The sequence below is a fragment of the Bombina bombina genome, chromosome 2, assembly GCF_027579735.1.
Source record: "Bombina bombina isolate aBomBom1 chromosome 2, aBomBom1.pri, whole genome shotgun sequence".
NCBI lineage: Eukaryota > Metazoa > Chordata > Amphibia > Anura > Bombinatoridae > Bombina > Bombina bombina.
In genome coordinates, this window is record NC_069500.1 from 473913193 (window position 1) to 473938872 (window position 25680).

At 40.4% G+C, this 25680-nt stretch overlaps 1 protein-coding gene across 1 annotated transcript in view; it reads right to left on the reverse strand.

Annotated features, from left to right (window-relative positions):
- The window catches only part of MYO1H (myosin IH), a 372029-nt gene that overhangs the window by 233612 nt on the left and 112737 nt on the right, over positions 1 to 25680 (reverse strand). The window contains 3 exon segments of the mRNA XM_053702119.1: positions 20253 to 20366; positions 24402 to 24500; positions 24578 to 24757. Coding sequence (XP_053558094.1) covers positions 20253 to 20366; positions 24402 to 24500; positions 24578 to 24757 — 393 coding nt within the window.

A 25680-nucleotide genomic window follows, 5' to 3' on the forward strand; every position in this document is an offset into this window, starting at 1 on the left:
GCCAGAAAGGCCTCCAACCTCTTCCTCTAAAACCTCATATGGAGATTTGAGAGTGGAAGCCCCGCCATGGAATCAGCTCCCCCCCAGGGACTCCAGTACTGCCCCTCAGCGGACCTTCTCCAAGGAGCCCCCATCTCTAGACTCTAACTCTACCCTGTAATGGAGTGGTTCATTTCAGAGTCAGGACTACTACTTTTTGGTCCTTTGGGGCTGGGAAGCTCTAACTATAACTCTCCCAATGCTTTCTCTTTGGAGTGTTCAATAACTAATGCTCAAGTTGGGAGCAGAGCATAATTTACCTGTTCCACAGGAAGGACGTAAGTTACTATATTTCTAATGTGGTTATTGTTGTTGTTTTTGTCTGTGTTCCTTCTTTTTCCCACAGGTACAAAGTCCGAAATCTTCAGAGGATCTGGAGGATGCATTAAAGGTTGACCGGTTCTACGCTGTGTCCTGTTAAGAGTAAGATTGTAGCCATTAAATCCAAAATTAATGAAATTGAAGAAAAAAGAGTGCAGTCGAACCTTTTGGCCCTCAAACAATTGTATTATTACAAAGGTAATAGAGCCGACCGACTCTTGGCCCATAAACTCCGGTTCTGCACTCAACAACGCAGGATCCCCCTGATCAAAACTCCTGGAGGGATCGTACACGCCCCTAAAGATATCGCTGCGGCTTTTGCCCAGTACTACACGGCTTTATATAACTTAGAGCCTTCTCAGGAGGGTCTGAAGATCCCCAACCAGCGGATTGACCAGTTCTTGTCATCCCTCTCTCTCCCAGTGCTATCGGAAGAGGATGCCGAAAGCCTTTCCGGCCCTGTGACCGCTGAAAAATTGAAATGAGCAGTCTCCTCGCTGTCGTTAAATAAAGCTCCGTGCCCAGACGGGTTCACCACTCTATTTTATAAAACTTACGCAACATTACTGACTCCCCTTCTGGTCAGGTTTTTCAACTCTACTTTTAATTCGGGCTCCCTCCGCCCAGAATTTCTTGAAGCTTCCATTATCACTATTCCTAAAGAGGGTAAGGATCACTCTCTTTGCGAGCATTTACTTGCTCCGAGTCCCACCCACAACCTATACTGAAGGCAGCTATCATCTTCTACGTCGACTGCTCACAACATCTTTCTTGAGGAGTTATGTCGCAGGCTCAAAGAAGAAAATCAAAAGGCCCCACAGGCCCGAAAACAACAATGAAAGAACATTTCCAGCAATCACGCAGAGAGCAGGAACAATGCTCAGAAGATGACCTCTCTGATTCTACCTGTCATTCAGAGCCAAGTAATGAGAGAGATTCTTCCTCCACTTCACAACCCACAAGTCTGGCAGACATTGCCAATGCTAACAACAACATGATGATCCAGATAAAAACCATGTTGACCTCACACCACGAATCCATCTGCAAGAGGTTCGATAAATCATGCTCTGAGTTGAGAAGAGATATAGCCGCAATCGGTGAACGCACCAACACTTTGGAGCACAAACAAGAGGACCTCTCAGTCGACCACACCAATCTTGCCTCTTACTCGGAAGTGCTTGCAGGCCAAATTTCAGTGTTAGAGTCCATACTTGCAGACCTGGAGGATCACTCCAGGCGCAACAACATCCGTCTAAGGGGTATCCCTGAAAGTGTGCTTCCCAAGGACTTACATACCTACTTGCAAGAAGTTTTTACAACTGCTCTGGGTCCCTTGAAAGATCCTGAATGCCTCATTGATAGAGCCCATAGGGCAGTTAGACCAAGAGCCATTTTGGATGACAAACCGAGAGATGTGGTGGTGAGATTGCACTATTTCACATTTAGGGAAAAATTCCTCAGAGCAGTTAACTCAGGGTCATTAAACTCCACGAGGTTCAATACTCTACAAATCTTCCCAGACCTCTCACCTCATACCCTCCAACAAAGAAAGGCGTACCGGGACTTTACTAGAATCCTCAGGAGTAAGGACATTAAGTACAGGTGGGGCTTTCCGGTACGATTATTTGTAACCAAAGATGATTTGCAACACATCATCACCTCTCCGGAACAAGCCAGAAACCTTCTCTCTAAATGGGATCTTTTGCCAGAAAGGCCTCCAACCTCTTCCTCTAAAACCCCATCTGGAGATTTGAGAACGGAAGCCCCGCCGTGGAATCAGCTCCCCCCCAGGGACTCCAATACTGCCCCTCAGCAGACCTTCTCCAAGGAGCCCCCATCTCTAGACTCTAACTCTACCCTGTAATGGAGTGATTCATTTCAGAGTCAGGACTACTACTTTTTGGTCCTTTGGGACTGGGAAGCTCTAACTATAACTCTCCCAATGCTTTCTCTTTGGAGTGTTCAATAACTAATGCTCAAGTTAGGAGCAGAGCATAATTTACCTGTTCCACAGGAAGGACGCAAGTTACTATATTTCTATTGTGGTTATTGTTATTGTTTTTGTCTGTGTTCCTTCTTTTTCCCACAGGTAAAAAGTCCGAAATCTTCAGAGGATCTGGAGGATGCATTAAAGGTTGACCGGTTCTGCGCTGTGTCCTGTTAAGAGTAAGAGCGAGGGGTCGCTGACGACAGCGTCCCTTCTTAAAATGATGTTGGACTTGTTTTGGTTCAAGTTAATATTGAAGTTATTTGTTATTTGTCAGACTCTAGCTAGACTCTGCAATGTTAAGGTTTCATAGTAATTGAAATGAATCATACTGTCTCAGGTCTTGACTTGTTAAGAGTAAGAAGGAGGGGTCGCTGGTTACAGCGTCCCTCCTGTAAATGTGGTTGGACATGTTTTGGTTCAGTGAAATTAATATTGAAGTTATTTGTTATTTCTCAGTCCCCAGTCAGACACTGTAATTTAAAGGTTTCACAGTAATTGAAAATATTAATACTGTCTCAGGTTCCATGCTTTGTCACCCTTATTTCCATTTAACCTAGTATTGCCCTCATGCCAACCTACACTTATGTGATGATTCCTTGCAAGAAAGTTATTGCTGTGTTATTTATACTGTTTGCTGTAATAAATGTTCATTTTGATTTTTCAGTTTTCCCCTTCTGGCTCACCCCCTCGGGCCCATAAGGCCTCAAGCTGGTGGAAATTAAAGTTCTCTAACCTGCTCTTGGTGCCCTTGGCACTCCCCCCCCCTCCCCCCACTATCAGATCTGCTTTGTTCTTCGCTGTTCAGGGAAGTACAACGCAGATTTTGGCTGTGTTTTATATCACAGACCTCAAGTATTTACTTACACTTGAAACATTTCACTCACACGTAGAGTTTGAGAGATAATTCTCACACCTATTGGTTCCATACCAGATAGAGAACAGGATCTTCTAGTCTTCTCTTCTTTCTACCTTTTCTCTCTCTCTCCTCTCCTAGCATGGCACTCAAATATTCTACCTTGAATACACAAGGGCTAAATTCTCCTTCGAAGAGAAGCCTTCTTCTCCGCTACCTTTTAAAAAATTGCCCCAGGGCTCTTCCTTTCTTCAGAACTCTAAACTGTTCCCGTGCTGTGTGTCTGCCTCGCACTCAACTAAAAAGAGAGGCGTTGCCATCATGATCCATAAATCAGTTGCATGTGAGGTCCAGTACGTTGAGAGAGACCCGGTGGGCAGATGGTTACTGATGGTCTGCACTCTTGAGGGTGCCCAATTTACCCTTGTTTCCCTGTACGCTCCTAATGTCGGTCAAATTGCCTTTTTAAAGTCGGTTCTCCCTCGGATTGAACAATTAACTAGAGGCACTCTTTTGATCGGTGGTGACCTGAACTTGGTCTGGGACCCAGTCTTAGACAGGAAATCCCCCAAGCACAGGCCCTTAGATCCTGTAATTAAAAGAGCCTCACAACAGCTCCAAACTTTAATGTTTCAATACAATTTATATGACTCATGGCGTTGTCTCTCCCCTTCCGAGAAAGACTTCACCTTCTACTCAAATCCCCATCTCTGTTATTCGAGAATTGACTATTTGCTGTGTCGTTCTCCGCTTCTGGACAGGCTCTTTCACCCCTCAATTAGGGTGTGCCCATGGTCAGATCACGATATGGTTTCCGTTGTTCTGACCGATCCTCATACTAAAGGATCCCCCTCCTCCTGCTGGAGTCTGCATCCCTCGCTAATTTCGGGACCGTCCGGGGCTGACACCTCCAGGATTATGGCCGAATTTTTAACCATTAACGATAATGGTATGACTGATGACCCAGTATTGTGGGCCTCCCTAAAGGCCTTTATGAGGGGGCATTTCATTAAGCAGGCCTCAGTGAATCGCAGCCTCCTAGGGAAACCCCTGGCTCAATTATACTCAGAGCTAAGATCCATGAAGGGCCTTAACAAAGGAGCCCCCTCGAAACAGATAGCGGAACAGATTGTGGCCATTAAATCCAAAATTAATGAAATTTAAGAAAAAAGAGTGCAGTCGAACCTTTTGACCCTCAAACAATTGTATTATTACAAAGGTAATAGAGCCGACCGACTCTTGGCCCATAAACTCCGGTTCCGCACTCAACAACGCAGGATCCCCCTAATCAAATCTCCTGGAGGGATCGTACACGCCCCTAAAGATATCGCTGCGGCTTTTGCCCAGTACTACACGGCTTTATATAACTTAGAGCCTTCTCAGGAGGGTCTGAAGATCTCCAACCAGCAGATTGACCAGTTCTTGTCATCCCTCTCTCTCCCAGTGCTATCGGAAGAGGATGCCCAAAGCCTTTCCGGCCCTGTGACCACTGAGGAATTGAAACAAGCAGTCTCCTCGCTGTTGTTAAATAAAGCTCCGTGCCCAGACGGGTTCACCACTCTATTTTATAAAACTTACGCAAGATTACTGACTCCCCTTCTGGTCAGGTTTTTGAACTCTACTTTTAATTCGGGCTCCCTCTGCCCAGAATTTCTTGAAGCTTCCATTATCACCATTCCTAAAGAGGGTAAGGATCCCTCTCTTTGCGAGAATTATAGACCGATCTCCCTCATTAATGTAGACATAAAATTATATTCAAAAATCCTGGCCACAAGACTAAACAGACTGCTTCCGGATCTAGTAGACTCAGACCAAGTAGGTTTCATTCCTGGGAGACAAGGCCCAGATAATACGAGGCGTCTGCTTAACATCTTTACTGAAGCTGCAGACATGGGGATCCCTCTTCTCGCCCTGTCAATGGATGCTGAAAAAGCATTCGACAGGGTGAGATGGGACTATATGTTCTCAACACTGCTTGCGTTTGGCCTTCCAGAATCTTTCATTACAGCTGTGAGATCCCTTTACTCATGCCCTACAGCGAGAGTGAGTTGGGGGATACAGAGGTGTATCAGGTTTTGAGGAGTAATCCCACTGATGAATTTAGGAGAGAATTGGTGTCATTAATTGATGATGGTATAGAGAATGGCATCTTGGACCAGAACACAGCAGATTTTTTATTTGTCCCAAATCCTATTATTCCAATTTTCCATCACCTCCCCAAGGTACATAAATCCTTGGAGGAGGTGAAGGGAAGGCCAATTGTGGCAGGAATTGGTTCAATGTTTGAGAACATATCTACATGGGTGGAATCTCTATTACAACCCATTGTGTTGAAATTGCCCACATACATCAAAGACACCAAGCACTTACTAAATTGCTTACAACAAGTGAAATGGGATGAGAGATCACACTGGTTAACAGTGGATGTTGTGGGGCGTTATTCAGCAATTCCCCATGCCAGTGGTCTCGAAGCCGTGTCATACATGCTGGACAATTTCAGCAATTATGGTGAAAGTCTCAAGCTGTTTCTGTTACAGACGATTGAGTTCTTGTTAACCCATAATTTTTTTCTGTTCAACAGCAAATTCTATCTGCAAAGGCGTGGCACAGCGATGGGGGCCAAGTTTGCCCCCGCATACGCCAACCTTTTTATGGGTTGGTGGGAGCTGTGCCACGTTTTTGCCGATAGAAACCCATTCAAGTCTGAAACCATAATGTACAAAAGATATATCGATGACCTCCTGTTCATTTGGACGGGGGGTCATGATAGATTAGTACATTTTGTGGAATATCTCAACACCAATGATGTGAATCTTCAATTCACATATGCAAGTGATAACATCAGCATACCTTACTTGGATCTCCTTTTGATAGGGGATAAGGATGCAGGGGTTATTAAAACCACCCTATACTGCAAGCCCATTGCTACCAATGCTATTCTACATGGAAGAAGCAATCACCCAAGACATATGGGTTTTGGGGTAGCCAAGGGCCAGTTTATTCGCATCAAGCGTAACTGTACGGATATTGAAGATTTTGAGAGAGAGAGTCAGACCATGATGAAGAATTTATTGGAAAGAGGCTATCACAAGAAAACAGTGAGCAGAGCACTTTTGGAGGTCGATTGGTTGTATAGAAATCAATTACTTATTGATCATGGTATACATCATGACAAGGAGAATAAATTTGATGCTTCTAAGCCACTTTTTGTGACCTCATACAGTGCACAATTTAGTGCCATATGTAACATAGTGAAAAAGCACCTTCCAATTCTTGCGGCTGAAGATAGTTTCAGACACATTACTTCAGAAGGCTGCAACTTTGTTTCAAGAAGGGGATGTACACTGGGTAATACCCTATCCCCTAGTCTAATACGTCAATCATCATTACCCAGAAGCAGTTGGTTGGAAGTTAAGGGGCATTACAGATGTCATTTTGGCAACTGTATAGCCTGTGGCTATACAAGATCTACAAATAACTTCCAGTCAGCAGTGACTCAAAGGGTCTATGACCTTAATTCATATACCAACTGCCGTTCGACCTATGTTATTTACATGGTGGATTGCACACAGTGCAATAAACAATACATAGGATGCACCTCTAGGGAGGCAAGAACCAGGATTAGGGAACATCTAAATAACATTGAGAATGGCTCTGAATGCTCAAACCTGGCCAGACATTTTATTTTTTTTCATGACAAAGTGGTCATGACATTTAAATGGCAGGTAATAGATCACATTCGTCCATCTATAAGAGGGGGAGATCGCTCAGCCAAATTACTTTACAAAGAGGCTTTCTGGATTTTCAAGCTGAATACCAGAAGACCCAATGGATTCAATATTGATGGTGACATCATTAATTTTTGGTGCCACCATAAATAACTTATATGAGATATATTCCACTGTACTATTAGTTACGGGATTTGTTTTTTATCTATATATATATATATATATATATATATATATATATATATATATATATATATATATATATATATATATATATATATATATATATATATATATATATATATATATATATATATATATATATATATATAGACAGATGAGTTAGCCCATACCCGCTCATAATAAAGGCTCTTTGAGGATCAATAGGGAATCTAGTTGTTAGGAATATGCTAGTGTTTTAAATATATTTATGTACTTTAGTCAGGTTTTGGTATGATTACAACATACAAGCATCACTATTATTATCCAATTCTGATATAATTTTTTGAAAATTGATTATGCTCACTAGGCTCCTAACTAGGAATGAGCGATTTATGAATTATGCTTGAATTTGGAATATAAGGACTGTTCACAGTGGAGCTATGTAATTGATTAATTCAACTATTACTTCTGTGATTAGATCATTGTTTATTTTGCTTTCCCATGCTTGTACATCATTTTGCTGCATCCCACCTGTAAGTTCATAATATTGCCATTATCTAGCCAAAAAATATTCCCCCCTATTCCTAACTATAATATGTTGCTTACATATAATATAAAGTTTATGAGCTTTATAAATCCCTTTAATTTATTCTGTTCTAATCGTCAGTCTTGCCCCCATCCATTACGTCACTTTGATATTTCTGTCCCATTGGCCAATCCAGGCATACTACACCTGTGCACTCAGGTGTATTTAAAGGGTGATCTATGTACTAAGTATTAGTGTCCATGACTAAGGCAATGTTCTGCCGAAACGCGTAGGACCTGTGTGTTTCTGTCCTGGATTGATTTCTGCTTTGTTTTATCATTTTTATTTTCTCCAATTTCAATAAAGTTATATACGCTTAGAAGGCTTGTGGGACTTTGTTCTATTTTTAGCGAGAGTGAGGGGTCTGGGTTTTTGTTCTGACAAAGTGCAGATTACTAATGGCACGAGGCAGGGGTGTCCCCTCTCTCCCCTTTTATTTGCCCTGGTCATCGAGCCGCTGGCAGCGGCTTTAAGGACCTCATCGCGAGTTAAAGGCCTTGTCCTACATGATACTTCTCAAAAATTGGCCCTTTATGCGGATGACCTGACCTTATTTATCACAGACCCAGAGGAATCACTTCCCGCTCTCTTTGATCTATTAGACAGATTTAGCGCCATCTCTCATTACAAACTGAACTTAAAGAAAATAGAGGCTTACCCTCTAAATTTGCCCGATTCTACCCTAGACCTCCTCAAAAAGAAGTACCACTTTCAATGGTCCCTATCGGGACTAAAACATCTCGGAGTGTTTCTCTCTCATGATATTAGCATTATTCTGGCTAAGAATTTCTATGCCTTTCTCTCTCAACTCCAAGCAGACTTGTGCTCCAGAAGATATGATGAAATCTACTGGTTCGGGAGAATATCTGCAGTCAAGATGGTGCAGCTCCCCAAGTTAACTTACTTCTTCCGTTGCCTGCCAATAAAAGTTCCAATCTCCCTTCTCAATAAATTCCATGCGGTAATCAACCGATACATCTGGAATGGGAAGAGGCCTAGAATTGCAGCTTCCTTACTCCAGCGTCCAATTTTGGCGGGCGGCCTAGGTCTTCCAAATATAAGGCTCTATTACGAAGCCGTCCTCTTGACCCATATTTCAGAATGGAATACATAAAAGGCTGCCCCCCGCTGGTTTGATCTTGAACAGGCCTCTTTGCCGGCCTATCTGTCACTGATGGATCTGCTTTGGATCCCCTCCTACTGCGCCTCGGATTTTCCAATTCACAACAAAGTTGTTCTGCATTGCAGAACTTCTTGGTTGCAGCTCCGTCACCATAACCTGGTTTCTCCTCACCCATCGCCATTTCATTCAATTTTGGGTTTCCTACTTGGTCTCCCGTATGCAGGACAGGCAGTACGTAGGGCCCTCTCCACTCTTAAAATTGCGGACTTCCTCTCAGAGGGCAAACAGGTCACTCCTGAAACCTTAGTACATAATCACAACATCTTACCCAAATTCAGTTTTGACCTACTGAGGTTCTCTTCCTTCTTAAAGTCTTGGGGCTTTCTCGATGCCCCTCCCAGGTTACTGACTCCGTGGGAGACCCGACTTTCCACAGACTCCCAACACATCTCCCCTCTATCCTCCCACTACCAAATCCTATTGGATTCTGCCAAACTTGTCAAGACCAGACAAATGGAGGACTGGGAGAGAGACTGTGGGGTGACCCTCCCGGCGGAGGAGTGGTCGGATGCAATCCAATACACTGTCATCCATCCACTGCGTGACTCTCTTTGAACTTTTCTACAAGCTACTGACTAGATGGCATTACGTTCCTTTGAAGTTACATAAAATGTTTCCTAGTAGTTCTCCTCTCTGCTGGAGAGGTTGCCAACAGATTGGTGACCCCCTACACATCTGGTGGTCCTGCCCTGTCATTGCCCCTCTTTGGCATAGACTAGAGGGTCTCTGTCGTCATCTTGGCCTTATCGCATCTCTTCCTCCGGACACAGCCTTAATCCACTCAGGCCTTCGGGCTCACTCCGTATCTGCTGATAACAATAAAGATGGCCGCAAAATTACTGATTGCCAGAAATTGGAAGAGACCCGACTGCCCTAACTGGCAGGCCCTGATTAACCTCACCTCTTACTTCCGGTCCATGGAAAACTATGTATACAATGCTCGTCAGCAAATGGACCTGCACGCTATGATTTGGGGCCCTTGGGGTTCACTGGGAGAGGATAGGATTCTCTCATTCTGAAGGATGCATTGTAATATATCTCCACACAGACTACGCGGGAGGGGACTGTGATACGACCCCCCCTCCCTGTGCCTGGTTCTATCCCCCCGAACCCCCCCTCCTTTTTTTATCCCCATCCCCCCCCCCCCCTTTTATTCCCCCCACTCTTCTGACGGCTCTGCCTGCTCTTTCTCTGAGTAAGGTATATACTGTTCTCTGCCTGCAATGGTACTATATAACTCATCTATAACTCAACCCTAACACTTAAACTATTTATTACATTCATACTTCTCTAATGGTTATTAAACATATTTATAAACTATAAAGAGCTATAAAAAGGTGAATGCTGATTCCATAGATTAAGAGGTACTTCACATTTCGAATGGCCCGCTTTACACAATCCCCACGATGTGTTTAGATGTGCTGACTTATTCCTTACCATAACTATGGCTATCGTATTCCATTTACCTGCTTTGTAAACTGTTTACTTTTATAATTAATAAGTCAAGGCTCAAAAGTGGCCTCTTCTTTATCCCTTAGAGAACTCAGATTTGAAAAATATAAAGGAGGTATCATTGATATAATCTCGCTTGAAGATTAAACTAGTTTCTCGTGTACCATAGAAGACATCCATAGGTTATTTCTGACTGGTGTTGTATTGTTTTAGATTTTTGTAAGTTCTCATTTGTCTCTTGAGTATATTTGAAACTGGAAATCATTTATTTTTTCTCTTGAATTCATATTGTTTATATTGTCTATCTCAATTACCTCAATAAAAATGTTATTTAAAAAAAACAAAAAACAAACATGTTTTAAGGTAAAGGGATTTTAATTGTGTATTTTATTGATTGCTAATTAACTAATTTGAAATTGCTTATTTGGCAAAGATATAAAAGAATGTAGAGTGTGTTGTATATGTATTGTATATGCTGCCTGAGGAAACGGCGCCAGAAGTGCTGTGAAACATGTTGCAGTGATTACTTATATTGATGTAATTTCAATATTTTAGTGAATTTTAATAAATACCCCTATATTGTTTTGGGGATTTTAAATGTCATGTAAGTGTTCAAGTCTCAGTGTTTGAGATGCTGAAAAGAGATTTGGCATCCAATCCAGGATATTTTTATTATTATCATTTATTTGTATAGCGCCGCCAAATTCCGTAGCACTGGATATCACACGAGATTTACTTAAGTTGTTACCGGAGGTAGCTAGCTGGAAAGCTACTAATACACCCAGTCGCGGCAATACGGCTATACCGCTAGCATTTTAGCCTGTACCGCAGCTCTCCATTCCGCACTCAAAAAATGGCTTTTGAGTGTGGAATTTTCAGCTCACCCGTATTACAAGTTGTCCGGTCAGACTATTACGCTAGCGTTATAGCTTATACCGCCGTGATCCATTCTGCGATCAGAGACCAGTAGTTATGGATTTTGCAAAAGAAAAATGTTTCACAAAACTCATAACAAAAATGTTACAAAGTACACTAACACCCCTAAACTACCTATTAACCCCTAAACCGCCATCCCCCGCATCGCAAATACTATATTAAACTTATTTACCCCTAATCCGATGCCTACTCACATCACCAACACTAAAATAAAGTATTAACCCCTATACTGGTGACCCCCCACATCACCAACACTAAATAAACATATTAACCCCTAAACCGCCAACCCCCCACATCACAACTACCATAATAAACTATTAACCCCTAAACCGCTGGCCCTCCACATTGCAACTTCTATAATAAACCTATTAACCCCTAAACTGTTGGCCCCCCACATCACAACACACTAAATTAAACTAGTAACCCCTAAACCTAACACCCCCTAACTTTAAATAAAAGTTCCAATATACTAACTACCTTAAAATAAATAAAAACTTACTGGTGAAATAAAAAAACCTAAGCTTAAACTATAAATTAACCTTACATTACTATTTTAAAAAACTACAATAAACAAAAAATAAAAAACCTAAGTTACAAAATTAAAAAATCCTAACACTATTAAAAAAAAAAAAAACTAACATTACAAAAAAAAACACTAAAATTACAAAAAAATTAAACCTAATCTAATACTCCTATAAAAACAAAAAAGCCACCCCAAAATAAAAACACCCCCTAATCTAACAATAAACTTCCAATAGCCCTTAAAAGGACCTTTTGTAGGGCATTGCCATGAAGCAATCAGCTATTTTACCTAATAAAAATTACAAAGTACCCCCTAACAGTAAAACCTTAAAAGGGCAATCAGCTCTTTTGCTGCCCATTAAAATAAAGAATCCCTAATCTAAAAAAAATATATATATATATATATATATATATATATTTAAAAAAAAAAAACTAACACTAACCCCAAAAAATGTACTCACAGTTCCTGAAATCTGGACATCCATCTTCATCCAGGCGGCGACAAGTCTTCATCCAGGTGGTGACATCTTCATCCATTGTGGGGGCATCTTCTATCTTCATCCCGGTGGCACGGAACTGAGAAGAACCGGCGGATGAGAGCTGATTAAATCCTATTGGCTGATTTGAACAGCCAATAGGATTTAAACAGCTCTCATCCTATTGGCTGATTTGAATATTTCAGCCAATAGGAATGCAAGGTACCCCAAATATAATAGGGGTACCTTGTATTCAATCTTCAGTGTGCGGCGGAGATCGCATGAAGAGAAAGCTCCGCGCTGGATGTCGTCGCTGCCGCTAGTTCTTCTCAGCTCCGTGCCACTGGGATGAAGATAGAAGATGTCCTCTCGATGGATGAAGATGTCGCCACCTTGATGAAGACTTGTCACCACCTAGATGAAGATGGATGTCGGGACTTCAAGAACTGTGAGTACATTTTTGGTTAGTGTTAGTTTTTTTTGGTTTTTTTTTGGGGTGGAGTTTTTTTTTTAGATTAGGGATTTTTTATTTAAATGGGCATTAAAGAGCTGATAGCCTTTTTAAGGGCAATGCCCATACAAATGCCCCTTTAGGGGTAATGGGTAGCTTAGGTTTTTTTTGGAGTTAGTTTTTTTTTTATTTTGGTGGGTTGGTTGTGTGTGGGGTTTTACTGTTAGGGGGTACTTTGTAATTTTTTTTAGGTAGAAGAGCTGATTGCTTCAGGGCAATGCCCTACAAAGGGTCCTTTTTTAGAGCTATTAGTAGTTTATTATTAGATTAAGGGGCATTTTTATTTTGGGGTGGCTTTTTGTTTTTATAGGGGTATTAGATTAATTTTATTATTTTGGATAATTAAGTTTATTATTTTTTGTAATCTTAGATTTTTTTATTTTTTGTAATTTTAGTGTTTTTTTGTTGTAATGTTGGTTTTCACAGGTAAGTTTTTATTTATTTTAAGATAGTTATATTGTAACTTTAATTTAAAGTTAGGGGGGGTGTTAGGTTTAGGGGTTAATAGTTAATTTAGTGTGTCCCAATGTGGGGGGCTGGTGGTTTAGGGGTTAATAGGTTTAGTTTAGTATTTGCAATATGGGAGGCCGCCGGTTTAGGGGTTAATAGCTTTATTATAATAGTTGCGATGTGGGGGGCTGGCAGTTTAGGGGTTAATAGGGTTATTTAGGTTTAAACGATGCAGGGGGCGTACATATTTAAAAACCTAACCCTACTCAAATGATTTAAATCTACAATAAAGAATTACTAACGGCTAGATTACAAGTTTTGCGTTATGAGTAAAAAAGCAGCGTTAAGCCTCATAACGCTGCTTTTTCACTACCGCTGCTATTACGAGTCTTGTAGGTACAGCTGTCCCGCACACTTTTTTGGCCGTACCGCAAATGAACTTACGCAATTTTCGTAAAGTCTTTTTTCAATGGGACTTCCATTGCACCAGTATTACAAGCTTTTTTTTTTAGGTCAAAAAGTGAGCGGTACAGCCTATCCCGCAAGATTCGTAATGCATTCTAAAGTCAGTAGTTATGAGTTTTACACTACAAAGCCGTAGCATAAAACTAAAGTGCTAAAAAGTACACTAACTAAACTACCTATTAACCCCTAAACCGAGGCCCTCCCGCATCGCAAACACTAAAATAAAAATATTAACCCCCCCGGACATCGCCGCCACTAGAATAAACATATTAACCACTAATCCGCTGCATTCCCACCTCGCAAACACTAGTTAAATATTATTAACCCCTAATCTGCTGTCCCTAACATCGCCGCCACCCCTAATCTGCCACCCCCAACGTCGCCGCCACCATACTAAAGTTATTAACCCCTAAATATAAGTCTAACCCTAACACCCCCTAACTTAAATATAATTAAAATAAATCTAAAGAAAACCTACTATCATTACCTAAATAATTCCTATTTAAAACTAAATACTTACCTGTAAAATAAACCCTAAGCTAGCTACAATACATATATAACTAATAGTTACATTGTATCTAGCTTAGGGTTTATTTTTATTTTACAGGCAAGTTTGTATTTATTTTAACTAGGTAGAATAGTTACTAAATAGTTATTAACTATTTAATAACTACCTAGCTAAAATAAATAAAAATTTACCTGTAAAATAAAACCTAACCTGTCTTAACACCTAACCTTACACTACAGTTAAATAAATTACCTAAATTAAATACAATTACCTAAATTAAATACAAATACCTAAATTACAAAAAAACAAACACTAACTTACACAAAATAAAAAACAAATTACAATATATTTAAACTAAGTACACCTAATCTAATAGCCCTATCAAAATAAAAAAGCCCCCCAAAATACAAATAAAAACCCTAGCCTAAAATAAACTACCAATAGCCCTTAAAAGAGCCTTTTGCGGGGCATTGCCCCAAAGAAATCAGCTCTTTTACCTGTAAAAAAAAAAAATACAAACAACCCCCCCAACATTAAAACCCACCACCCACACAACCAACCCCCCAAATAAAACCCTAACTAAAAAAACCTAAGCTCCCCATAGCCCTGAAAAGGGCATTTGTATGGGCATTGCCCTTAAAAGGGCATTTAGCTCTATTGCTGCCCAAACCCTAATCTAAAACTAAAACCCACCCGATAAACTCTTAAAAAAAAACTAACACTAACCCCTGAAGATCCACTTACAGTTTTGAAGAGCTGTAATCCATCCTCAACGAAGCCCTGAGAAGTCCTCAGCGAAGCGGCAAGAAGTCATCAACCAAGCCGGGAGAAGTCTTCATCCAAGCTGGCATCTCCTATCTTCATCCATCCAGCGCGGAGCGGCTCCATCTTCAAGACATCCGGCGCGGAGCATCCTCTTCTTCTGACATCTTCTCAAAAATGAAGTTTCCTTTAAATGACGTCATCCAAGATGGCGTCTCTTAGATTACGATTGGCTGATAGAATCAGCAAATAGGATTTTTTCCACCTTAATTCCTATTGGCTGATAGAATTCTATCAACCAATTGGAATCTTAGACGCCATCTTGGATGACGTCATTTAAAGGAAACTTCATTGTTGAGAAGCCGTCATCAGAAGAGGATGCTCTGCTCCGGATGTCTTGAAGATGGAGCTGCTCCACGCTGGATGGATGAAGATAGAAGATGCCGTCTGGATGAAGACTTCTGCCTGGTTGGATGAAGACTTCGGCCAGCTTGGATGAAGACTTCTGCCGGCTTTGCTGAGGACTTCTGCCGCTTCGTTGAGGATGGTTGTCGGGTCTTCAAAAACTGTAAGTGGATCTTCGGGGGTTAGTGTTAGGTTTTATTAAGGGTTTATCGGGTGGGTTTTAATTTTAGCTTAGGGACTTTGGGCGGAAAAAGAGCTAAATGCCCTTTTAAGGGCAATACCCATCCAAATGCCATTTTCAGGGCAATGTGGAGCTTAGGTTTTTTAGATAGGGGGGTTTGGTTGTGTGGGTGGTGGGTTTTACTGTTGGGGGGTTGTTTGTATTTTATTTTACAGGTAAAAGAGCTGATTTCTTTGTGTCAATGCCCCTCAAAAGGCCCTTTTAAGGGCCATTGGTAGTTTATTGTAGGCTAGGTTTTTTTTATTTTGGGGGGCTTTTTAATTTTGATAGGGCTATTAGATTAGGTGTAATTAGTTTAAATATTTGATAATTTCTTTTTTATTTTGTGTAACTTAGTTGTTATTTATTTTTTGTAACTTAGTAATTCTTTATTGTAGATTTAAATAATTTGAGTAGGGTTAGGTTTTTAAATATGTAATATAGTTAATTTAATTGTTAGTTTAATGTATTTTTAGTATAATAGTTAGGGTAGGTTAATTAATAGTTTAATATAGATGAATGTCATTTTAGTATAATAGTTAGGGTAGGTTAATTAATAGTTTAATATATTTTAATGTAATTTTAGTATAATAGTTAGGGTAGGTTAATTAGTAGTTTAATATAGTTTATTTTAATTCTAAAGGTAAGTTTAAATTTATTATAAGATAGGAATGAGTTAATATTTAATGTAAAGTTAGCGGGTTGTTAGGTTTAGGGGTTAATAGCTGAATTTAGTTTATGGCCGATGTGGGGGGCTGGCGGTTTAGGGGTTAATAGGTTTAGTAAGTGGTAGTGATGTGGGAGGCCAGGGGTTTAGGGGTTAATACATTTATTTAGTTGCGGCGGTGTCGGGGAGCAGCGGGATAGGGGTTAATACATGTATTTAGTTGCAGCGGGGTCCGGGAGCAGCGGAATAGGGGTTAATAACATTATTTAGTTGCGGCGGGGTCAGGGAGCGGCGGGATAGGGGTTAATAACTTTATTTAGTTGCGGCGGGGTCCGGGAGTGGCGGAATAGGGGTTAATAACATTATTTAGGTTGCAGGGATGTCAGGGAGCGGCGGGATAGGGGTTAATAAATGTATTTAGTTGCGGCGGTGTCAGGGAGTGACGGTGTGGTGGTGTCAGGGAGCGGTGGGATAGGGGTTTATACATTTGTTTAGGTGGCGGCGATGTCGGGGCGGCAAATTAGGGGTGTTTAGACTCGGGGCTTATGTTAGGGTGTTAGTTGTAAACATAACTTTTATTCTACCATAGAAATCAATGGGATATCTGGCAGCATCGAACATAAGCATTCGCTGCTTTCAGACTCCCATTGATTCCTATGGCATCTGCGGCCTCCAGGGTGGCGAATTAAAAACCAGGTACGCTGGGCCGGAATTGTGGCGAGGGTACCTGTTAGACGTTTGATAACTTGCAAAAGTTGTCAGATAGTGCAGAATTTGTATTCGGAACATCTGTAATGACGTAAGCATCGATCTGTGTCGGACTGAGACCGGCGGATCGTATGTTACATCACAAATTTAAACTTTTGCCGGTCTGTAGGCTTTGATAACTAGGGCGAATCAGGCTCGCCACAATTACGCTGCGGAATTCCAGCGTATTTGCGGTTGACGGCTTGATAAATAGGCCTCTTAGTTTGAACTTTAAATGAGCAATAGATTTTATTCTGACAAATTTCAAAGTTATGTCTCTTTCCACTCTTCCTGTATCATGTGACAGCCATCAGCCAATCACAAATGCATATACGTATATTCTATGAATTCTTGCACATGCTTAGTAGGAGCTGGTGCTCAAAAAGTGTAAATATAAAAAGACTGTGCATATTGTTAATTGTACACTGTACACTGTGCACAATCGGCTAGATTTAGAGTTTTGTCGGTAACGACCCGCGTAGCTAACGCTGGCTTTTTTTTCCCCGCACCTTTTAAATACCACTGGTATTTAGAGTTCACAGAAGGGCTGCGTTAGGCTCCAAAAAGGGAGCATAGAGCATAATTTACCGCCACTGCAACTCTAAATACCAGCGGTGCTTACGGACGCGGCCAGCTTCAAAAACGTGCTCGTGCACAATTCCCCCATAGGAAATAATGGGGCAGTTTGAGCTGAAAAAAAACCAGCCAATCAGATTAAAGTTCAATCCGATTGGCTGATCCAATCAGCCAATCAGATTGAGCTCGCATTCTATTGGCTGTTCCGATCAGCCAATAGAATGTGAGCTCAATCCGATTGGCTGATCCAATCAGCCAATCGGATTGAATTTGAGGATGGATCCGCGCCGGAGGTCTTGAAGATGGAGCCGCTCGTCGTCGGATGGAAGAACATAGAAGATGCCGCTTGGATGAAGATGTTTGCCGGTCCGGATGTCTTCTTCTGCCCGGATAGGATGAAGACTTCTGCCCGATGATGGACTTCTTCAGCCGCCGCTTGGATCAAGACTTCAGCCGGAGGATGGACGTTCAGCCCCCGCTTGGGCTTGGATCAAGACATCGGAGCCTGGACGGATCGGTGATACCCGGTGTGGTGAAGATAAGGTAGGAAGATCTTCAGGGGCTTAGTGTTAGGTTTATTTAAGGGGGGTTTGGGTTAGATTAGGGGTATGTGGGTGGTGGGTTGTAATGTTGGGGGGGGGGGGGTATTTTTTTCCAGGCAAAAGAGCTGAATTCTTTGGGGCATGCCCCGCAAAAGGCCCTTTTAAGGGCTGGTAAGGTAAAAGAGCTTTTCTATTTTTATTTTAGAATAGGGTAGGGCATTTTTTTATTTTGGGGGGCTTTGTTATTTTATTAGGGGGCTTAGAGTAGGTGTAATTAGCTTAAAATTGTTATAATATTTTTCTAATGTTTGTAAATATTTTTTTATTTTTTGTAACTTAGTTCTTTTTTATTTTTTGTACTTTAGTTAGTTTATTTAATTGTATTTATTTGTAGGTATTGTATTTAATTAATTTATTGATAGTGTAGTGTTAGGTTTAATTGTAACTTAGGTTAGGATTTATTTTACAGGTAATTTTGTAATTATTTTAACTAGGTAACTATTAAATAGTTATTAACTATTTAATAGCTATTGTACCTGGTTAAAATAAATACAAAGTTGCCTGTAAAATAAATATAAATCCTAAAATAGCTACAATATAATTATAATTTATATTGTAGCTATATTAGGGTTTATTTTACAGGTAAGTATTTAGCTTTAAATATGAATAATTTATTTAATAAGAGTTAATTTATTTCGTTAGGGGTTAGGGTTAGGGTTAGACTTAGCTTTAGGGGTTAATAAATTTAATAGAGTAGCGGTGAGGTCTGGTCGGCAGATTAGGGGTTAATTATATTTATTATAGGGTTATTGAGGCGGGAGTGAGGCGGATTAGGGGTTAATAACTTTATTATAGTAGCGGTGAGGTCCGGTCGGCAGATTAGGGGTTAATAAGTGTAGGTAGGTGGCGGCGACGTTGGGGGGGGGGCAGATTAGGGGTTAATAAATATAATATAGGGGTCGGCGGTGTTAGGGGCAGCAGATTAGGGGTACATAGGGATAATGTAGGTTGCGGCGGTGTGCGGTCGGCAGATTATGGGTTTAAAAAAATTAATAGAGTGGCGGCGGTGTGGGGGGCCTCGGTTTAGGGGTACATAGGTAGTTTATGGGTGTTAGTGTACTTTAGAGCACAGTAGTTAAGAGCTTTATGAACCAGCATTAGCCCATAAAGCTCTTAACTCCTGGCTTTTTTCTGCGGCTGGAGTTTTGTCGTTAGATTTCTAACGCTCACTTCAGCCAAGACTCTAAATACCGGCGTTAGAAAGATCCCATTGAAAAGATAGGATACGCAATTGACGTAAGGGGATCTGCGGTATGGAAAAGTCGCGGCTGCAAAGTGAGCGTTAGACCCTTTCCTGACTGACTCTAAATACCAGCGGGCGGTAAAAACCAGCGTTAGGAGCCCCTAACGCTGGTTTTGACGGCTAATGCCAAACTCTAAATCTAGGCGAATGTTAATTAAAAAATGTGTTAATTTGTTGAGCCAATTCAATGTTGCTTGATTGAACTTGCTGAAGTTCCTTGTATTGCTTAAATGGACTTAAACTATGTCCATAAACTACACACAATATATAGTGGTGCTCTTCTCTTGCAATGCCATTACCCAGTACTTACCAAAGTCAGTTTTGGGATATGCTTTAAACAACAAAATGCATCTACCTAAAACTTGCATAGGGGTTGATCCATATCTACCACTGGTGGCAAACATGTGTAGTGCAAATCTTTAAATGAGGACCAGAAGCACCATCAAGCAAATTTCTCTCATCTACACCCTCCCTGAATGGGGATCCATTTGCTGTTTTTTTGTCAACATGTAATTGTTTGCCCATGTTAAAAGTGTTTAATTCATCTATTGATCAATATAATAATGTAAGGAGACAACCCTCCATGCACACACAGACACACACATACATACACATACACACACACAGACAGACACACATACACACACATACACACACACACAGACACACACACACACAAATATACACACACACACACACACACACACACAGACACACACACACACAAACACACACATACACACACACTTATACGCACACACATACACACAGACACACACACACACACAGATACATACACACGCAGACACACAGACACACAGACACACATGCACACACACAATACATACCTTAGATATCCACTGAATTTGTGTCCCATCCCTAATGATAGCGTGACCTTGACTGTCTTCTTCATACTTTATGTTTCCCAGGTGTAGGACACTAGCTACAATTCCAAACAGGTTCTAAAAAATCATTGCAGAACAATGAGCTAGAACATTACAATTAAGACATCTATTTAGCAAGATTATAGAGGGAAGAAAATCAGCATTCCTTACTACATTGTAAACATAGCTTTGCTTATGCCATTATTGGTACAGTAATGCTACTAGTTGATAATTGTTTTATGTATTAAATTGCATATACAGGGCTTTAGAAAACCTGAACATCAAATGCAGTTTGTTAGACTTGGGTAAAATAATAAAAAGAACCCAGAAGCATAATAATTGACAAGGATTCCTATGCAGTTTTTGATTCCAACTCAGTTAATTTAATTGCTAGATCAGCACCTTTTGCACTCCCCCAGAGTAATCTCAGGACATGCTGATATGGCTGGTGCACTGTGCTAGAGTATCAGATAAGCCTATGCACAGTGCATATACATCAATCACACCTTATCCAGTCTATTCAGTCATTTGTGGGTTTTAAATATTGGTTCAAAGAAAATTTTGAGAGACTAGCGAATGAGTGTGCCATTTTACAGAATATATTTGATAAAATATACTCATGGCTTCTTAGTAGTGTATATAACATTTTTAAAAATTATAGCAGCCAGTGGCATCACTAGGGGAGTGTGGGGGGTGCGGGCCGCACCCGGGTGACACCCTCCAGAGGGTGACACCACCAGAAACTTTTTTTTTTTAAATTCAAAGAAATACAATGTAGAGATGCATAGATTTTTTTTATTAGAGGGGCCAGCATTTGTGAACATTAGTGGGACTGGGAAAGTTGTAGACACACTTAATTTTTTTGCCCCTTGAGCCAGTGCTGCAATTTCCACAAATAGTTTTCCCGGGCTGCTTTGCTTGTTTGTACTTTGCTCCTCCCCTGCCCAATTTCACTATGAATGTTGTGGGCGTGCCGTGGGGCTTGCGAAGTTGCGATGCTAGCCTAAACCTGACTGCCTATCTGTGCTCACTGCTCAGTGACATGTGGAGCAGTGGAGTCACTCACTGCTGTGCTGTCTCTCTAAACGGGAACTGGGAAATCTTGAGGGGGATGCGTGGCACCTGACCGCATGACTGTCTGACACTGTCTCTAAAGTGAAGGAGCCAGGAGCCACGTATGATGCCCACCAGACCGGTACGGTTACGGTACACTAAGTGCACACTGAAGAGGTAGGATGGGAGGGCGGGCGGGGGTCTGGGGGTGGGCAGAGTGCAGAGGTGATTGGACATAAGAAGCGTTAGGCACGCGGCCCGGGGCTTTGCACTGACAGACTTGGAACAGAGTCAGAGAACATAATTTTCAAAGTTTGCGTGCCTAAACCTTTTCTTTAGTGATTTATTTTTAGAGTGCACTGTTTATCTTTCATTTGATGCTCTGCTGAGCCAGGGAGCAGCTCTAGGCATGAGCTTAATAATTGATGCAGTGCAGTTTACATATTTTGTATGTGTGTGTGTCTGAGTTTTTTTGTGTGTGCCTGAGTTTTTGTATGTGTCTGAGTGTTTTGGTGTTTATGCCTGAGTGTTTTTGTGTCTAAAAGTGTTTTTGTGTGTGTGTGTGTGTGTCTGAGTGTTTGTGTGCGTGTGTCTAAGTGTTTGTGTGTGTGCCTGAGTGTTTTTGTGTGTGTGTCTGTGTTTTTGTGTGTGTGTCTGAGTGTGTTTCTGAGTGTTTGTGTGTGCATCTGAGTGTGTTTTTAAGTGTGTCTGAGTGTGTGTGTGTCTGAGTGTTTGTATGTGTGTGTGCCTTTGTTTTTGTGTTTGTGTGTGTCTGCTTTCTGGGGGGTGGGGGGTGACACCATAACTTACAGCACCGGGTGACATCAACCCTAGTGACGCCACTGATAGTGGCCAGGTTAGCACAAGTATTACAAGTATAAAGTAAAAAAGACTTCGATACCCCGACTGCACTAACTTCTTCTCCCCATAGACTTCTATAGGACAGTTATCGCTCATGCGCTAGTTAGGAATACTTTATATTCTAATGTTCTTCACATAGAAGAAAATGTTCTTTTTATTTTAAAATATTTATATATATATATGTATATATATATATATATATATATATATATATATATATATAGTATTAGAAGAAAGAAAGACGAGGAACTGCAAACTCTATTCCAAAGTGGTTAGTTTAATGAACAGGCAAGTAAGAGACACAGTCACAGTGTGCAGGGCTGGATCTGACGCGTTTCCCGCATGCTCACATGCGCTTCATCAGAGATCTAATGGTGTTCACCTGCTATCAGGTTAAATACTGGTGTTAGCCAATAGTGTGTAAGCAAAGCCTAATTGGTATTGTGTGGACAAACATTGTGTACAAATATTAGGTGCAAAAAAGGGAATCATGAATGTGAAACTCTCAAAAGAAAAAAGTGTTATTATATATATATATATAATTATTTATTTTGAAAATATATATCTATTCCTATATATCTATATGAATATATACAGATATATATATATATACATATATATATATATATATATAAACAGTATATATATATATATATATATATATATATATATATATATATATATATATATATATATATATATATATATATATATATATATATATATATATATAAATAGATATACATACAAAAACAGAAGCGCTCTACCAGGAACAAACAACTGCTCAGTAGCTTTTTCTATGGCGAGTTACCACCTAGTAGCAGCCTCTTTCAGCCAAACTGTGCTTTTCACAAAGGAGAACTTTCCTGTAGTATATCAGTCTACAAGGTCAGTCCAGCCCTGAAAAAGCAGGAAATCCTAATCTGAACAAAGAACATAGCAACCCCAGAAAATTGTTTCACCCTTCTTTTGGGCCTTGTCAGTGAGGTGCAGCCATATTCCTCTAAGCACATTGGGCAAAGAGTCCACGTCTGATTTCCCCCATCACCCTTAGGGAGACTTCCCCAGGGTCATATTGCAAACATATACAGAAAGAGAAGCACTCTACCAGGAATGAACAACAGCTCAGTAGCTTGTTCTAGGGAGATTTACCAACTAGGGGCAGCCTCTTTTAGCCCAATTGTGATTTTCACAAAGGAGAACTTTCCTGTAATATATCAGTCTGATTCCGCCTTATAAGGTCAGTTCAGCCCTGAAATACCAGGCAATCCTCTTCTGAACAAGGAACATGGCAACCCCAGATGGTGCTTTTTGCCTTCTTTGGGCCTCGTCAGTGAGGTTCAACCATATTCCTCTAAGCACATGGGCAAGGAGCCCCCATCTAGTTTCCTCCATCATTCTTAAGGAGACATATGTATATATGTAAGTATGTATGAAAAAGACAACGGGATCAGCACTATCACTGCTGTGTGTTTCCTTAATATTAACTCATAAATGTCCGGTGCAGCACCAAATAGACCACCCTCATGGGTCTCAGGGTAATAGTATAGCAAAAATATCTTTGTGCCGCCTCATTTTTTTGCTATATGTAAGTATGTGTGCACATACATATTTTTTTTTACATATAAACACATAAATACACATGTAAATATACACATATATACACATATGCATACATATATGTGTGTGTGTGTGTGTATATATATATATATATATACATACATACATTTCAGCCCTTTCAACTCAATTACTTTGCCATATACCATATCCCTTTTAACCCATTTAAAGCCTTTTTATTAATACTAATATGATATGTTTTTATTAAAAAGTGTATATACTGTATGTGTATAATATTTCATTTTGATGTGATTTTGATGTGTTTTGTGCTACCATTTTTTTACCTTTACAGTTTACTTCAGGTCTGAAGTCGAGCGTAATATTCTAGCTCAGTTTCTGCTTTCGCTCGAGCGCAAACTATAACTTTCAAATTGTAATACCAGCGCAAATTAGCTTAGTTGCGATAGTATAATTAGTTTTTAGTTGAAAGTATAGGTTGCACTTGAGTGAAGTCAGGCGCTATAACCCTTCTCTGGTTAACCCGCTTTACCCGGGGCCTTGTAATTTTAAAGAACCAATATTGGTTATCACATCCACCATCATTAGCCTGCCACTTTTCTGTAAAACATACCCTGATCTCACCTCAATATCAGCTTCTGTGAACTCGATGATTGTGAATGCTCTTCGGACAAGCTTCCAGTTGTCTTTGTCACTAATGGAGCTTACTTTGGCACACTGACCCTGCAGGGAAGAATTAGGCAGTCTTTGTTGACAGTGAAACTTTCATTATACAGAATTCACTGGTTGGATTTTCTTACCTGGATAAGGTAACTGTACAACTGTGGGTTACGCTCCAAACCCAGCCAACGAACAAGATGATCCTCGCCTCCCTCCAGCAGCTGGTAGAATATGTGAAAGTTCCTCTCCCCCTCATTCTGATGAACCACTCGAGACTTCTCAATTAGGTAGCTCAGGATGTGCCCACCAGCAGGTGCTCCCTGAAGATATTGACAACCTGCCTTCAATATTTATTATTTTCCTTATAGACCTCAACTTGTTTTGGTGACACAGTCAATGTACTGTTGATTATGTTTTATATATATACATATTCAACCATATGTAAATGCTTTTTGATTATATCCAGTTAGTGAGAGTTCAGTGACTCATAATTCCATATTATATTGCATAGAGGACACCATGGATATTATATATATGGGGTAACTAATTAAAAACCAAAACTTTAAATATAAAATGTATTGAAATGATTCAACTTTAAATCCTAAATTGGAATGTATGAGGTAGCTTGATGAGGGAGGTGATTATAGGCACGGTCCTTATCCAAAATCCAAAGTGTAAAAGTCTCTTTCTGGGTCCAGGGATGCCAAATGATTGTATTTTGCACATGTGCAATACTGTTGTCATGTTGTATTTGGGGGGGGACTTCACCTGATGCGATCAAAGTGTAAGTATACATGCAAAGCACATGTAACTTGTTGCCTCATGATCCCACACTGGGTTCTAGATTATATATGAGGGCCTCTCTAGGTACCAAAGGCTTTAGTTCTCAAACTGAGACAGTTTTGCCATTTTTTAACAGTTAGTTCTCTACATAAGTATATTGAGGTCATGGTGAATGTAATGAAAAACATCTCAATGGGTCAAGCACACAGACTATACATGATTAATAGAGATAAGAAGCATGGAAAACACACTATGACCCTCAAGCCTGAGGTGGGACCTTATATTTAGAAATAGAAAACATTGAAGACTATTTTGTAGCAGGTCAAATTTGTAAACAGCTGCTCTATAAATCTGTTCTCCTTTTCAAGATCTGCATAGTCTAAGCTCATCATACCTTTCAAGGACTACTGGCACCTAATTGCTATTACTGTGATGTATACTACCCCAATTAGAATATTAA